The sequence below is a fragment of the Convolutriloba macropyga genome, unplaced genomic scaffold (genome assembly GCF_964194025.1).
Source record: "Convolutriloba macropyga unplaced genomic scaffold, txConMacr16.3 SCAFFOLD_843, whole genome shotgun sequence".
Lineage (NCBI taxonomy): Eukaryota > Metazoa > Xenacoelomorpha > Acoela > Convolutidae > Convolutriloba > Convolutriloba macropyga.
Window position 1 is genome coordinate 37,158 of NW_027452326.1, and position 18,266 is coordinate 55,423.

Here is an 18,266-nt window from a genome sequence, read left to right on the forward strand (position 1 = left end):
AGAGAGTAATAAAAAGCAATAAAGAGTAATATAAAGCAATAAAAAATAGATCATTGAAAATATTTGCAGAGCTTCTTTTTTCAGAGGTCGAGTAAAATTTTTTAAATTTAGGGCTACTTATTTAGCTGGAGAGAAATTTTTAATTATTTGAACAGATTTTGTTCTGTATAGGTCAATACCGTCACACAGCAACGCTCAAACGACGAAAAATTGCCCCAATGATTTTAAAGAGCTTGTTTTTTCCTTAAAAAATATCGAGCTCTTAAAATTATTAAAATTATATATCTGTGCCATATTGCCTATTTTTATTGACTAAATTGTAGATAGACTACCGTTAGCAATCGTCATCTCCAAATTACGGGATATAAAATTTTTAATATACGTTTTTTTTACTGTGGTTTCTTCAGCATCGCAAAAAATGACATTTTGTACAACTTCGACTAGAGTACAGGCACAAGCGTGCTAAGAATGTGCCCATGCAGCTTTTCGGGGCAAACTGTTATAAAAGACTTTTTTCATGAGCATTATTTATCGGCAGCTCGACCAAAATTTGGTAATTACTTTTATTGAGCAAAACCTTATCCTTGTTTTTTTGGTTGGAGCAATAGTCCAGCATGAGACTTTGTCTGGCACCAGAATTCAGCATAACAAAATTAAGGATTAACAAAAATGTTTGGTTGAACAATAATTAGCTCAAGCATGCATGTTCTTTTCGCGCTACTTTGGGTTCTTCATTATTTTGTTAAGGCATGTTGAGGTCTAAAAATGCTCCGCACAATAACCAAAATATTTATCAACCGGTCGGTTTCAAAAACCGATTGACAAATAACCAGATCATAGCAACTTAATAAATCTGCACTGAATCATGATGTCGCATTTCTGTTTTTTTTTACTGTGCCCTTATTCTGAGAGTATCACTTTTAACTATGTCAGGGTATATATAGAGAGTAGTTTGTAGTTTAACATTCTTTATATTCTTTTTTGATTAATCGGATTATTTTTGATGAGTAGGAGAGGGCTTTAATGGGGGGGGGGATCAGAGAGTACTTATGATACCTTGAGTAAGTCATCTGCAATTGTGGTCACGTGTCTTTTCAACTCTTCCACAACTTTGTTCACACTCCAGTTGTCTGTTCGCATCATTTTGAATGACATCCTGTTTTCTCTGTTTTGACCGTTTGGCTCTGTTTCCCTTTCATCAATGGGAACTCCTATTTCCTGGGCATGTTTTCGTCTTGCGTCTATTCTGAAAAAAAACGATATAGTTTAAATTTTATCAATTAAAATCGATAAAGCTTAACGATAAAGCTTAGCAAAATTTCTTACGCTAAAAGGTTAGAAATGTACGAGAGGATTCAGAGGGATGTTGCTCTTTTTTTTGGGGGGGGGGGGGGGGTTAGGGGGTGTGAGTAGTGATTTAAAAATTTTTCACAAATATTTTCAAATCTGCTTTAGAGTCCAACTTCTTTTTTCCAATTTCTATTTTGCAAAAAGGGTAAACCAACCATTGTTTTACAAAACAATTACAGCCTGTTCACACGAATACAAAAAATGGTAGATTCATAGAGGCCCATCCATGGATGCAGTATGGATAGAACTTTCAGAGAAATTTCGTAGATTAGTACTGTATCATTTTATAATTTTCCTAATTTTTCCATGATTTTCTTTGAATCAAAAATTATGTTTTCCTGTGCTCCCACTGTTTCTTCTCCATCTTACTGACAAATCAACCCAAAATCTTGTAATTCTAGTGCCAGACATTTAAGCCAGCCGGTCATTTTTCCACTACAACAGCATGACATACAATATTATACTACTATGTGTAAGCAAAAAAATGAAATTCGTTATTTGCAAAAGTTAACAAAAATTTTAAGGCCAAAAGAAAACATTTCAAAGAAATTGCACTGATAAAGTGATACAGCTATGAACTTTTGGATTTCTATAGAGCTGCCATAAATGAATCCATTTCTGACTTTTATGAACTTTCATTCTGACTTTCATATGGTTCATTGATAGTATTAGATTTTCTATGAAGTTTCACCGACCCATCAATTACTTCAATGCTTCTAAAAATCGCTAATGCGTTGCCGAAAACCGATTTAACCCCAACCAAGAACGAAATATTTCATCAATTTGAAATAGATTAACATCATCAGAAAGCCTCATCATTGCTTATTTTAAGAATTAAACACCTTCTCGTGCAAAAATGATAACAGGGTCAAAGATATCGAGACATTAAGTGTAGGATCTGCCATAGTTAAGCGATCAAACAAATACAAGCATTTAGGTGATACAAGCGTAGATAGTCACCTTGCTTTTCAATTACAATTGAAAAAAAGAAATGAAGAATATGGCTGTTAGTAATAAAACCATTGTTACTCTGCACCATAGATTTCCGGTCACAGGATTTCTCATACTTCTTCACGCACTCGTTAGTAGTCGGATGGCGTACTCTGCTTCATGTCTCATTCAAATCAACTTGCCCTCAGTTCTTTATTTTGAGAAAAAGATGAATAGGGCTCCAAAAAGTGCGTTTTATAGCTATAGTATAAAGCCGAGAACAAATTTAAGAAAACATGAGTATATAATCGGCATTAGACAACCGATATAGTTCAAATCAATAACGTACTTCTTTCAGTACACCAACATCACCTTTTTATAGTTTGAACCCGCGTACCAACAAAATAGTTTATGAGCGGAATATTTCGTCTGTTTCATCATCTAAATCATTCCCTCATCATACCTATCATTGAGGTGGAACTCTCTACCATTGGCCCTCCGAGAAAAGAGTATGAGTTTAGAGGTATTTAAGTCGATAGTCCAAATATCAAATGGCTAAATTCGCATCAGTTCTTATCAATTTGCTGAAACAGGGCGTGATTTCCGCTTCATATCACGTGATTCATGATAATTTTAAATAAAACTAATTTACATGGCTACATAAATCATTTAAACTACTTGGAACTGTCAAAACTGTTCCACCAATGCAGAATATGAACACCTGTAATTTTTATTCTGATAGTTGCAATTGATTTTTTAAAAACTTTTTAAACAATTATTACATAATTAAATTATTACAACAATAGTAAAAGTTGGCACCCACTACTACTTGAACTAAACAGAGCATTATGGGAGAAAAACACGGATTAGTTTGTTCACAGTTTGATGAGAATATAAATATAGTTCATATGGAGAAATAGTTTCAATTTGCTTTCAAATAGATTTCAAACTCAGAAACTAACTCTTGTCGTAGTTCCTCTTCACTCTTGGGCACAAATTGACTGTGTTTCTCAGTGTCTATGGACTTGAGGAACCTCTCGTAGCTGATCCTTCTTGTATCCAGCGGAAGACCCAACCTGAACCAATTATACATTATATGACTTGCATTTAGGTAATTGGTTCTCTAAGAAAAGACCATACTGGGTCCAAATAATTCACACTGCCAAGTTATTGTTTCAACTGATTAATTAGTACTTTAACTCGGAATTCAGTGTTCTTTTTTGTCAAAAGGTATGTAAGTCCCAAATAAAGTATGAAAAGGCAAAGTATGAAAAAAGCATGCTAGGACCAAATATGGTATGAAGAACACGTTCGATTCAAATTGGCTGCAAGACCGTAAAAAGACCTTTGCTCAACTTTATTTACGAAGATGGACATTTTTATAGTGTATTTAATGTTAAAAATCTCCACCTCTAAATCTTTATTGGGTTTTTTCAATGTTTCAAGGTCTAAAAAATGGTTAAACTTGCTAGTGGTCATAAAATTTTTCACGTGCTGTTTTTAGATTGTAAAGTGCTATAAAACAACACATAAATTGTAAATGGGCTCATGAACTGGGGCACTTGGGCACAGAATAGACCCGTAAATTCATCTTCACAGAAGGGGAAGGAGGCTCCAATTTCAGACACGTTTGATTTCACTTTGAACACATGATCGCTTACCGTCGGAGCACGTGGTAGAAAGTGTCTAGGTCCATGACGTAATTATGACGCAACAAGATGTTGTATAACTGGTCAGTGCTGATGTAACCATCATGAGTGACGTCAGCACTTCTGAATGCTCGGAAGAATGTGGAAAAGTTCTCCGTGAAACTATGTCTGAAACAAATATTTTTTTAAAAGTGTGTTTGTCTGGACAATTTTTCCTGAAAATATCACTTGAAGCACTCATGTGCAATTTACAATGCAAGATCTCTGCAGCGGCAGATTCTATTATGTAAGATTTTTCTATGTAGTGCCAGATTTTAAAACTGCCGGCGTTTTAAAACTTGCAAAATGCGCGTTCAAGCAAGGATACGAGCTTATGTGACTCTGCCAAAATCGGTTCCAAATTCTGGTGGCTTGCACCTGAAACCAGCACGCGGTTCTCGATTAATCAAATTTTCTAAGTAACTTTATCAGAGGACACGTAACCTATACAGTAGTGAAGCCAAAGACAATATTTACGTTTAAAACGAGGGCACGAGCAAAATGAACAAAGGTTCGAGGTTTTATCGGATTGCTCAAGAAGCGTTTTATACCATGACAAAAGGTTACAGATTATAATGAATTGCTAGGTTGAAAAAGTATTTTGTTACAAATACCGCCAAAATCAAAAACGTTAAAAGTCAAAGGGCATCAAAATCATCATCAAAGTATGAAACGCAGACTTGTCCCTGAACAAAGTAATTTAGATAGCGACCTTAGTTGCTGTTCGATTCGCTCTGCGTTGACAGCTGCCGCGTTAATTTGTTTCTCAGTTATGTCCATTTGCTTCATCCTCTGATTGTCAACATGTGCATCCACATTATCTTGATTCCCCCTGATGACGTCAGAGCTGAACCCCTCTGTGTCCTTACCCCCAAACACAAGTCCCATCAACTGGGCAAATCTCTCGAAGGATACGCTGTCAGAACCATCGGGCGAGTACCTGCAAATTGGGCAATTACCATACTTGAATTTAGAATTTTTCTCAATAAAATGTGACTCAGAATATGGTGGTAGCAATAACAAATTGTGGCATTTTAATTCAGAAATGGATTACAATTAATTTTCCTATAGTTCTGAATTGTGATGCGTAAAATTTTTATTTTTTGGTTGTAATTATATTCTGTCATAACTGGACTACACTGTTACTATAGTTTGGACAACTGTAAACAATTGCCCAAAGTATTTATTTGAGTTCGTTTTGATTTGCATGCATTTATCAACTTTTCTCGCGGTCACATGACTTAATCTCATTAATTGCAGATCCAATTGACTTCATTAAGTGTTGTAATGCTCGCAGTGTTTACATAATGTCTCTTATGTATTTCAGAATGTTTGTTTAAAAAAAATAAGTAATTTTTTGAACGTGTGCCACTTTTGATCTGATTTCTGTCAACTTGTAGATTAGTTTCAGTAAAGAGAGATCTCATCTTATTTTATTTTAAAAAATAGTATTGACAGCGGGTTTATGTTTGAACTAACGCTTCAGCGGCCTTTAATCTACAAGTTTCTTTTTCAAAATATTGTGATTTGTGGGTTTCTGCCCATCTGTAGTCCTTTATTTTTGTCCTGTCATATTGTCACATTACTTTCTGCGCAGGTATCGTCGGCGCAGAGAGAATTTAAAATTGAAAATACGAGTTTACATTATGAGTTTTGATACTGGCCTCTATATGTGGTTCATATTTTCTGGTTTTTTCCACATACAATTTTCAAATTTTGGACCCTTTGATATCCAAAACAAAACTCAAGAAGAAAATTTTCATTCTTTAATTAAAAATTACAGTTTTAATGACTTCAACGGTGTGGTTTCGTAAAACTTTTTTGTGAAATTTTGAGCTCTGCATGTATTAGATGTTATTTTTTTTAGTAACATGAGTTAATCCAACCAACGACATGCGCAATAATCTTTCTCAGGTGTCACAAAATAACTTATCTGAGGTTTCCAAGCCACAGCTTATGCTTGTTATAAATTTTGAAATCTTTTGGAGAAAATCTGTGGGTTTTTGAGTTTTGCCACTTTTATTTGTTTTATTTCTCTCAAACATTGAAATTAAAATCTTTATTGCGATACAAGTTTTATTTGAAAAAAGTTATGGTGAGTTCGTGTATTTACCCTTTTTTGAAGTTCTTGCTTCTTCATATTATCACGTTATCAAACTAATGACAGGCCCCACGGGAGTTTAAAGAAAAATCATTTGATAAAATTTCATAATAATTGCAAAATAATCATGGTGTCAGCGGCTTCGGCGCACTTTTCTTGCAGAATTTGATTATATAATAATTTTTCTGCATGTGTTTGTCGTTTTTTGCAGTCATATGGCATATACTTGATAATGGCAGGTCTCAATAGCTTTTCATGGAGGTGCGCAAGAATTTAATCAAAGATTTCAATTGATAGCTAAGGGTTTTATTTACTTTAAAACTGTTTGTATCCAAAAATAGACCCCTTTTTGCACTTCCCCTTTTGTTTGTGTAACGGCTGCTCTCCTATCAAAGTCAAGGAAAACTTTACACCGCCCCGTTCGTTTCAGCGGTTTCGAATCGGTCCGGATATTGTGTTTTTGCAGTTAACTTTTGTGAACTGTATTATCCGCTATACTGTAGATAACCGTTGCATTACTTGTTGCTCTATTACTCTTGATAACTGATTGCTCAGCTTTGCTGCATGACAAACTTGTTTCTCTCAGAATAACAAAATAATTCAAATAGAAACAATCAAATTTTTGTTGAGTTCTTGGTTAATAACTCAAGTTATAAGCCGAATTTTGGAAATGCCGCTTCGAAAAGTTGTAGCCTTATAACTTGGCTACGATGCTGCAAAGTTTCAACCTGCTACGGTTAGCAGTTTTAAAACAGGGCCTTTTACCCTTTGCAAATCTGAAAATAACAATATTTTTCTAACTTCAGTTTTAGCAAGTCTCTCTATTGGTTTCAATAACACCAATGTTGAACTAGAGTAGGCTTCGTTAAAGCCAGTAAGAGAAACTGATTTTATGCTTTGCACAAAGTTTCTCTTACCTAGGAACTTCGTTCCTCAGAAAGAAAGTTTTGAGAATATCAAAGTTAATTCTCTTTTCACAAGTCAAAGTAAAGTTAAAACTGTACAATCACTAATATGATCTACAGAAACAAGACACGATAACAAGTAATTTACCGCTCAAGAAAGTGTGCTTCAATACGCACTGTATGTCAGTTTAATATAACCAAAATTGCAAATTTCAACTGCTTTTTAGTAGTTTTTCAAGCTCCTTTTATGCTGCTAGTCACGTGGATTTACATGTCAAATTCAACTGTTGATTGGTTGTAGATAATGATGTCGACAGAATGTGAACACTTTTCCATAACGTCACTTTTTCAGTGTAAATTTGATGTCATGGGAAATTTGTTAACCATATAGAAGTTTTGTCGAATATTCTGTATCAATAACAGGTTGATTCGCAATCCAATCGCAAAGAATCTGATGCAATACTGTTAAGTCATAGTATTGTTTTGCTGGTGGTTGAGGTAGTTCGAGTTTGAGTTTTACTTCATGAATGACGATTGTGTACTAATAATAGTTGCTAAATATAAATGCTGAACAAAATGACCAAATCCGTTTGGCTTCGATAGATTCTAGCATTAATTTTCGCTTGTCACACTATTCTGGCTTTAAGGCTTGAATTGACCTTGAAGCGCTATTCAATTTGATTTCTGAGTTGTTAAGCTCAGCCGCAATAGGTTGTTTTTTGATCAAAAGAATTGCCAACGTGAGAGGAAATTCAAAACCAGAAGAATCATCAAACCCTTCTGATTGTTACTCCTTGACAGTGATGTCAAAATTTGCTAGAGATTGCAAACACGGATACTTTTCAGGTAGGGTACAACCAATTTTTGGATTTTTGCGGTTAAATTTCTGATTTTTGGATGTCGACTAAACACCCTGTGGTCCAAGCGGGCAGCCACGATCTTTTACGTTGCTACAAAATCCGTGTATAACCAAATCTATTTTCGTAATCAAAAAGTTAGTCTAATGAGGTACGAATGAGTTTTTGTAGTAACGACAACCAAACCAATGGCATAAACACGAGCATCTTTTCTAAAGTTGAAATGAGTTGGGTGTTCAATTCACAGCAACATCTTAAAAATTAGGGTGCTACCACATAGTTATACCGAAAACCTTCGTCAATAGATTTCAACCAGCTTGCTCACGTTGCCTTTTTTGCGGCGGTGTTCGATTTTGAAAACAAAATAAATTATTTGCAGGAAAACTTCCAAAATTGTGGGAATGAAAATTTTTGTGGGAATGAAAAATTGTGGGAATGAAAATTTTTGTGGGAAAACCAAAATTGTGGGAATGAAAATTTTTCCTTTTGATCATGCAATTGGCGTTTTTTTATTTGAACTTTCAATTTTTCTACGACATCATCGTTGAAAACAAAGAATTATGCAACTGAAACATGAGACTATACGCTAATTTTATGCAATACAGACATGCGACAGTGCTGGCGATGATTGATTATATATGAAATAAACTGATTATACAACTTACGGCTCATAAGTGCGTCCTCTGCAGAATACAAGTGATGGTGAAAAAGTTGATAGTTAAAATAATTTTGATTCATTTCGAGACATCAAAACTTTTGATAATCTTAATGATCTTGACAATCTTCACTGTCCTATTAAAAATTTTTGCGCATTTAAGTGCTGTTCCTAGCACAATGGAATGCAAGGCATTATTGTTACTCATTTAATTGCAGTTAATTGTTGTGAGAGCTGTGTAAAGCTATCCAAATTTAATACAGGGTCACGAAATCTAATGTAATGTTAGGTGAGGCGGGGGGGGGAGGGGGTGAATTAATTACTCACATAAGCCATAGTCTGTCATATTCGTCACTGCCAATGGGCAAATTGAACTTCCAAAGAAGTCTTCTGAACTCACTCTTTGTAATCCTTCCTTGTGCATCTTTCTCCATCATACGGAATGCCTAAACAGTTCCATACCGGAGCTTAAAACAGAAGTTAAGCCTGTAAAATCTTAAAACATTCTTAAGATGAAAAATATAGTCTTAAGATCTTGCATATTGTTCTAATAAATAGGCTGGTTGATTGAAGAAATGGAGTTATTTTCAGTACGACTATTTTTGTCAAAAATTTCATACTGACTGATTCAAAATTTGCATGATTGTTATGTCCAAAATGAGATCTGTATACTGCTGGTCCGTACATTAGATACTTAAACGACGGGGTTAATCGCGGGACCACATGTATAACTTGAGAGTTCAACCCCTAGTTCTACTCTTGGTATATAGTTAAGTATTAAAGAAAGTTAAATGCAAATATGAACTAATAACTTATGTTAAACAGCATCAAATATGAACCGAGCATGAAGGGATAGGATAGTTAAAGTTATTAAGACTGAGATAGTACAAGTTAGCACAGGTTGAAATATTCTAAGTTAACTTGTAACTTAGATAGAATTTAAGAGATGTTAAATTATAACTTAGAGTAGTTAAGTTGAACTTACCTGATTTCCAAATTTGTGCTAAGTTAATATTTTATGACTTAGAGAGTTCTTAGTTAAGAACAAGTCACAAAATATTCTAAGTTAGAAAAATATCTCAAGTAAGCTGAGATTGAGCAAGGGAGCAATACGGGAGTATGATTTTAAATCAGAAGTTATCAGGGACCAAAAAGTGCTGGTGGTTGAGCGTGCTAGCTCCTTTTATACTTGCGGACACGTGGTTATCTAGTATCCTATTGGATAGAGATAACAGTGTCGACAGAGTTACCAAGGTTAACTTGGTGTTATCTGTGTGGCGTGATAATATCACGTCATAGTATTCTCAGTTTTAGTTAGTGATCTTAAAATAGTAGCTTATTCAAAACTACTTAGTAATTTGTTCACACGTTAAAATGGATTTTGTCCAATTCAAGTTTGTGCTTCACGCACTATAACGTAAATTCTCAAAATAGCACTAAGATTATCAAATAGTTTTACTGAGTGTAGCACACTTCAGTACATCTGGTGCTATGATTATTGGCCAATAGGTCATTTAGACAACAAGGAGAAAATGATAAATTTAGCCGACAATTTTATTCTAATTGATCAAAAATTTTGATTGGTCTATAATTAAGTGACTCGGTGGAACACTATCATTGGTGTGCGGCCGAGTGGCGTATCACATGGCATCTCGATGACTTTGCCACTCCTCAACCCCTGCGGTTGGGCAACCCCGGATTGACCTACGTAACTTTTTTGCTGCGGATTCCAAGGTGTTACTTTAGCAGGTGGAGTTGGGGTGTTTAATGGCTCCCTGAAGCCTGTTACTGATGACACGATCTCCACAGACTGTGTGGGAATAGGGGCGATTCGGCCAGAATGGACTATTTTTTTGTGATCACAGCTTAGTCCATTATATTTCTATGTCGTAATCGTTTATAGTTTAACTTGATCCAATTAGAGTTCAAAGCAGAAATTCAAACAGCGAATTCAACAGTGAATCAAAGTGTGACTTAAACTGGGAAGCTAACTGGTTTTTTTTTGAAGTGAATGCAAAATGCACAATATGCACAGTTGTCCTGCACTCTAAAAGTACTTGTGGTAAATAATTTTTTGCAATAGAAAATGAATTAAAAAATTTCTGAAATCTTTCGTCAAATTAAAAGATAATTTAAACAATTTTGATGAAAACCCTTAACACTCAGGATAATTTTTGTGGGCGAATAAAGTGTAGAGGCTGCAATACTTTGACATGATTGGTTGAAGGATCGGGTAACAGATGTAAACTAACTGAAAAGTTGGGTGAAGAATATATCAATTTGGGTGCAAGCAAAGACAAGCAAGCAATGAAATTACCAATTTGTGCAAAAGTACTGCATTACAGCCTATAATTGCCTTTAGTCATAATTTAGTGAAAAATCATTCATTTTTGTTCTACTTGAATAGAAACAAACAATAGCTCAAAGTCCTTCACATACAGCTTATTTTAAAGCTCTGATAACAAACGTTTCAGCCTTATATTTTAACCTATACCAGTGGTGCGTTTTGGTGAACCTCTTCAAGGATCAATGGAAAGTGAAAAATCGAGTAGTTATGTTTTCTTTAAAAAAATTTGTTTTGGACCTTTTATTAAACCTTTTTTAATGCACCGGTACCACTCGACATCGGTTCGTGAGCAGTTTATACATGAACGAAGGCATGTGAAAAATAAAAGTGCCAATTTTTGCAAAATTGGTGCGTTACTGCTTTTTTGTTTTTTTGAGCACTCACTGAAAGTATTTTTGGTGTTTGATGTAGTGTAGGTCAACAGATATTAGCTCAAATTGCTTCATATAAATATCATTGTAAACTTCTTATAATAAACTTTTCAGCCATATATGTAAATCTATACCAATGGTGCGTTTTGGTGAACCTCTTCTATGATCAATTGAAAGTGAAAAATCGAGTAGTTATGTTTTCTTAAAAAAAACTAGCAGGTCGGTAGAGGCCATCTGAATGCATCTGATCTTGAAACTTTAACTATTGATATTTCATTGAAAACTTATTCGTGATAACTGGTGTACATGCAAAAATTTCAATGAATTTTTTTGCAAAACTACTTTGCATACACTAACAAAAATGAAGACAGCCATATATGTATAGTGTTATGCGAGTTAGGAGTAATAGACGTTCTCACAGAGTATTAAAAATCAAAACAAATAGTGAGGTATAAAGAAGGAGAGAAAAGGAGAGATCAATAGCAGCAGAAATATATAATGAGTGGAGAGCAAATAGGTTTAAAAATACGAAAAAAAAACAAAAAGACAGAACAAAAGAAGGTTGAAATCAGTGAAATCCGAAAAAAAACAAGAGTCTTGGAGAAAGCCAACGGGAGCCAAAAAAGAATTAACGAGAAAAAGAGAACGAAAAATTGAAATTGACGAAAGAAGAAAGAACAGAAAGAATACAATGCAACAAAAACCATAAGAACATCAGGAACTCACCGTAAGAAAAACAATAGGACACAAAAAATTGAATAAAAAACAGACAAATAAAAAGAAAAGAAGTTATTAAAAACACCAGAAAAAAACAGGACAGAGAAAGGAGGGAGAAGGAAAGTGAATGAGAGAAAGAACGCAAGAAAAACCGAAAGCGATAGAATGAAGGAAAATGTGACAGCAAAAAAAAGAAGCCGCAATCATGAGAGAGAGAGAAAGTACAAGAATAGCGAGATAGTGAGCAGGCGCAAAAAGCAAACGCAAAAAGTTGGGGGCAAAAATATCACAGTAAGAGGCCGCTTGAAGCGCAGAAAAAATAGAAGATCGAACAACAAAAAAAAGAAAGATAGAGGAAGAAACTGAAGAGAAGGAGAGATACAACAGCTCAAAAGAAGACAAAACAGATCCTGGGACAAAGAATTCCGGTTCTCATAAATAGGATGAGAATAGAATGTGCTAATGATAACACGATGTATGTCAGTTTTTTCATATTTTTTGGCACCTAACTTTGGATTTTGCATCGGCACCTTTTGTGTCTTTTAAACTTTGTTCGCTGAATTATTCTGTATTAAAAAATTTTCGCACAGTGAAACTTAGATAAAACAAATTTCCATCATCCAAATTGCAAACCATGACGTTTTCCGTGAGTGACTTTTCCTTTACAAATTTTTAACAACACCTTTTTCATCAATAATAATTCTTTGAGAATGAATTACGAAAAACAATGTTTTTTTGGTCAAAAAACCCTCTTTCTCTTGACACAATTTCGATCACTTACATTTTCAGTATCAAAAACTTTTCGGTCACAGACCGTTTTTTGAAGAAGTTTCTGGTCACAGACCCTATATTGAACAACTAATCGGTCAACGATTTTTTCGACACTATTGTTTTTGTTTATCGCAACACTGATTATTGTCTTTTCATAAATTCTGGTCACACGCTTTTTCGCAAATCAATTTTCGGTAGATGACAAGACCTCTTAGCAACATTTTGGGTCAATGACCTTTTGGCAACACTTTTCGTTCAATGACCTTTTTGCAACATTTTTCGGTCAATGACCTTTTGGAAACATTAATCGGTTAATGACCTGAAAGCACACTTTTTCGGTCATTAACCCCAATTAGGCTACCGCTTAACCGTGCTCGTTGGTAGTACTGTTAAAACATGCTGATCAGTGATGCCTCTAAAACATGCCACCTTATGTGTTCACGCGTTTAATATATAGATTGTTTTGGACCTTTTATTAAACCTTTTTTAATGCACCGGTACCACTCGACATCGGTTTGTGAGCAGTTTATTAATGAACGAAGGCGTGTGAAAAATAAAAGTACCAATTTTTGCAAAATTGGTGCGTTAGTGTTTTTTTAAATTTTTTGAGCACTCACTGAAAGTATTTTTGGTGTTTGATGTAGTGTAGGTCAACAAATATTAGCTCATATACAAATTGCTTCATATAAATATCATTGTAAAGTTCTTATAATAAACTTTTCAGCCATATATGTAAATCTATACCAATGGTGCGTTTTGGTGAACCTCTTCTAGGATCAATTGAAAGTGAATAATCGAGTATTTATGTTTTCTTAAAAAAAGCTGTTTTGGACATTTTTTAATGCACCGGTACCACTCGACATCGGTTTGTGAGCAGTTTTTACACAAAGAAGGCGGGTGAAATATAAAAAATGCCAATTTTTGCAAAATTGGTGCGTTACTGCTTTTTTGTTTTTTTGAGCACTCACTGAAAGTATTTTTGGTGTTTGATGTAGTGTAGGTCAACAGATATTAGCTCAAATTGCTTCATATAAATATCATTGTAAACTTCTTATAATAATCTTTTCAGCCATATATGTAAATCTATGCCAATGGTGCGGTTGGTGAATTTCTTCTATGATCAATTGAAAGGGAATAATCGAGTATTTATGTTTTCTTAAAAAAAGCTGTTTCGGACCTGTTTTAATGCACCGGTACCACTCGACATTGGTTTGCGAGCAGTTTTTACACAAAGAAGGCGGGTGAAAAATAAAAATGCCAATTTTTGCAAAATTGGTGCGTTACTGCTTTTTTGTTTTTTTGAGCACTCTCTGAAAGGATTTTCGGTGTTTGATGTAGTGTAGGTCAACAAATATTAGCTCATATACAAATTGCTTCATATAAATATCATTGTAAAGTTCTTATAATAAACTTTTCAGCCATATATGTAAATCTATACCAATGGTGCGTTTTGGTGAACCTCTTCTAGGATCAATTGAAAGTGAATAATCGAGTATTTATGTTTTCTTAAAAAAAGCTGTTTTGGACATTTTTTAATGCACCGGTACCACTCGACATCGGTTTGTGAGCAGTTTTTACACAAAGAAGGCGGGTGAAATATAAAAAATGCCAATTTTTGCAAAATTGGTGCGTTACTGCTTTTTTGTTTTTTTTTGAGCACTCACTGAAAGTATTTTTGGTGCTTGATGTAGTGTAGGTCAACAAATATTAGCTCAAATTGCTTCATTTAAGTATCATTGTATAGCTCTTGTAATAAACTTCAACATTTCGTTTGATAATTTTATTAAAAATATAAAAAATTAAAGGTAAGTTAAGGTAATTTTACCTTAACACAGTTCAGGTAATTTTTTACCTTAACTCAAGTTAAGGTAAAGTTAAGGTAATTGTTAGCTTAATTTTACCTTAACAAAGGTTTACCTTAACTGCGTTAAGGTAAATTTACCTGAACTTTTTTTAGTGTGTATCATTAGAGTAGAAACTAGAATACGAATATCGAAATTTGAATTTTTGCTCTACCCTCATCTCCTCTTTCTCTCCATTGCTTTTTCTTTTAATCTTTCTCATCTCGTATCAGTAAAAATGCCAATTGAACAACCATTGGTGTGGACTGACAGGGCAACAGAGTTAGACCAAAGTTTACACTAGATCAAGAGAGAATCTCCGTTGAGTATTGCAATGCGTGGATGCAAGAGCAGAGCAGGTACAAAGCGGAGGCGAAAATAGTTGGAAACCAAGACTGAGCTGAGCTGAATTCAGTAGAAAGATTGGACAATAAAGAGATTGGCCAGTCAGGAGGAAGAGTACAGTATTGCAGGTGACAGAGCAGAAGCAACGCAAGCAATGTACAAGGAAATGCACCCATCGTGATCGAATAGGGAACACAAATGTTGTCATGACGAAATCAGCAGGGCGGGGATTTTGAGATCAAAGCAATCTTGCAGAACACCAATACGAGGAACACTTTCGGGGAGTTTCGGTGTTCAAAGTACCGTCTGCGTATCAGCAGTGTGAGAGACAGGAATTCCCGTCGAGTATCAGTGAAATAGATGAAACATCGACCGGTGTACCCAGTACAAGCGGCGTGACAACACACATTAAAATTAGTCGAGCCGAACTGTTAATGCAATACCGGAGAAAGCGACTGGAGGCAAATTAGGCGACAGGAGGCAAATTAGGCGACAGGAGGCAAATATAAGGTTTGTTTCCATCCAAAATTCCTAACTATTATTTTGTCTGAAGAAACAAAATTTGAGTTTCTTATATAAGTGTTCAAAATTATAGGAAATTCTCTAGACTAATTTTGACTGATGGTTTTTTGTTTTCTCTTTCCATTGGTAACACACATAGCAGTTAGTCCAGCCTAATGATTAATGTAATAACTGAGAAGATGACAGGAGGCAACTTCAAGGCTTGTAGTTTGCGAACAAGTGACTGCAGAAAGTGAGGAGCACTAGTGGTAAAATTGAAAACTGTCCCGTAGAATCAGCGACCGGCTACAAAGTTTTAAAAAAATCTAAGTTTTACTAAGGTGTTTCATCAGAAAAAATTATAGTGCGAAGACTCTTAACACTATTGTTTAATATCTAAAAAAATCATGTCATCTTGATGAAAAAACAGAAGAGAGCTGAAAAAACCTTTTTAGTGCAACCAAAAGACAACAAATGACGACATAAGAAATAAATCGGCAGTAAACCTTTAATTATATGGATTGTAAGGTTTGTTTTCATCAAAAAATCTTAAGAACTTATGTATTGAGGATCTTGTATATGTAATCAATATTTTAGGAAGTTTTCCCAGACTAATTTTGACCATGTGTTTTTTGTTTTCACTCTCACTTGGTAAACCATGCTGAATTGATTTTTTGTTTGATTGAGTTTACTTAGTTTGTCACCAAACGCCCACTTAAATGAGCTTTTTTGGACTAAGACATTAGTATCTACTTATCGTCAAACTCAGAAATTTTTTGTAACTGTGAAGAGATATGAAAAATGCTTATTGTTTTTTTGCGATTTACCCTTACAATCGATTAATTATAAATTACATATGCATATCTCACATTTGCGTTTTATCATTCAACTTATTTGGGCGACATAAGAAATCACGTTTCCAATTGTATTTATTAAAACATACAGTAACGAAATTAGATCAGGCAAAATTTTTTTATCGTAGCTGGCAGATTGTTAGATATTAGCCGCAATAGGTTTGTATAACTGCAGTCTCAAAAAGATAAAAATAAGAACAAAACAGAGAATAAATTTGTTTTGAAATGCTGAGAAATTATATTTTGATAACCATTCTCTTTAATTTTCTTCCTCTTCTAGTAACTTTCAAACGGAGTGACTTGAACTCACTTGGCCTAATCGGTCTACTAATTTGGGCCACATAAGTAATCACGCTCCAAACTGTATTTTCTCAAAGAGACAGTTACAAAATTAGATCAGGCAAAAACTTCTTGTTAACATAGCTGGCAGATTATCAGAAGACAGCCGCAATAGATTCGTAGAATTGCAGTCTCCAAACGATGATAAAAAAGAGACCAAAAGACAAATTTTTTTTTGAATTGCTAAGATGTTATATTTTGATTACCGTTCTGTTCAACTTTTTTCCGCTTCTGATAAACTTTAATTGGAGTGACACGCACTCACTTGGACTTATCTTTTTGAATTAGAGTAAAGAAAAGTCAATTTCAGGGTGAGGAAGTCAATTTTGATGTTAGGTAAGTCACATGTGGCCAAAACTTATTCACCCGAATGAACAGAAAATTCGCTCCACTACGGGTTGAAAATGACATCATGTACGCAATCTAGATCAGATTGCATTAACATATGAACAAAAAGGAGATTTGAAGTGATTGTGAGGTTATACGGTTGTAACAAAAATCTTGATGACAAAAAAAAGAATAGCAGGACAAGTCCTGACACCATTCAAAAAAAATTTCATTCACTCAACAAAAACTAAAACTAAAAGTGACAATGAATGCATAGGAAAAACCATTTGGAAAAAATCAGATAAAGAAATAGAAAAAAAGTAATAAAAATATATGCCAAAAAAACTACTAACGATAAAGTGAATTTTCGGACAAACGCCGCCTTATTACTCTGCGTTAAAATGAAAGAAAAAATTTTCACAAAACAGAACCACTTGCTTAATTTGCTTTTTGGCTCCACTTCTTGTTTTGACGTGGCTAATATAATCTCATCAATTTGACGTAAAAAATCAGGAAAATGGCTGAACAGATCTTTAAAAGTCTTGGCAGGATACATCTGAACTACAGTCTAAAAAGAGCTGAATGAAAACTTAGAACTACGGTATCTGACCAGCGGATCAATTGAACAATGCCAGTCAAAACAAGATACATTCTCAAAAATGATAAACTAAAATAATCATAAAAAGTAAACAAAATTACAATTGTTGATATAGTTCTTGATTATTTTACCTGGAAGGATAAATTTTATTGTTTGAATCGCACATGCCTTGAAACGGGTCTATTAGCCACTGGAGATGGAAAAACTCGAGAAAATTGACAAATACTTTCGAAAAAAAATGCGTTTTTTTGAACGTGTTGTTAGAAATTTATAAATGTTAATGTCCAAAACCATGTAGAATCTCTTCAGTAACCCAAATGCAAGACCTAAAAGTGTCAGTAACTCTTAGTTTATGTATACATTTTGCGCACATATTGCGCACAAAAAGGTCATAAAAAGTGTTAAAGTCTCTCAGAAGGCCTTTATTAACTTTGGAAAACGTCTATTTGAGTCTGATCAAAAGAAAAAAATTTGAAAAATGATGAAAAAACAAGAAAAATTGTACCATTTTCGGCTCAAAAACTCCTGAAAATGATTTTCTCGCCTTAATTAAGGCCTCCCTAGCAGGTGCACTACTCTTAGCACGTGAAGGACTACTAAAGCCAGCTGAGGTCCTCTATTGTAACTTAATGTTGAGCAAGCTTTACCTGTTTATCCCGTTTCCAAAGCTCAAATTCATGGAAAAAGGATTGAAAAAATCTTACAAAAAAAGATAGATCTTCGAGCACCAATACAATCCAAATTCTTTTGATTGTAAAAAATCAGCCCC

At 34.4% G+C, this 18,266-nt stretch overlaps 1 protein-coding gene across 1 annotated transcript in view; it reads right to left on the minus strand.

Annotated features, from left to right (window-relative positions):
- Positions 1 to 18,266, minus strand: part of LOC142357384 (EF-hand calcium-binding domain-containing protein 6-like) — a gene marked incomplete at its 5' end in the record, with an annotated part of 73,094 nt that overhangs the window by 36,927 nt on the left and 17,901 nt on the right. The window contains 6 exons of the mRNA XM_075409034.1: positions 1,057 to 1,246; positions 3,243 to 3,356; positions 3,942 to 4,097; positions 4,681 to 4,908; positions 8,497 to 8,514; positions 8,814 to 8,932. Coding sequence (XP_075265149.1) covers positions 1,057 to 1,246; positions 3,243 to 3,356; positions 3,942 to 4,097; positions 4,681 to 4,908; positions 8,497 to 8,514; positions 8,814 to 8,932 — 825 coding nt within the window. The remainder of the gene's footprint in view (positions 1 to 1,056; positions 1,247 to 3,242; positions 3,357 to 3,941; positions 4,098 to 4,680; positions 4,909 to 8,496; positions 8,515 to 8,813; positions 8,933 to 18,266) is intronic.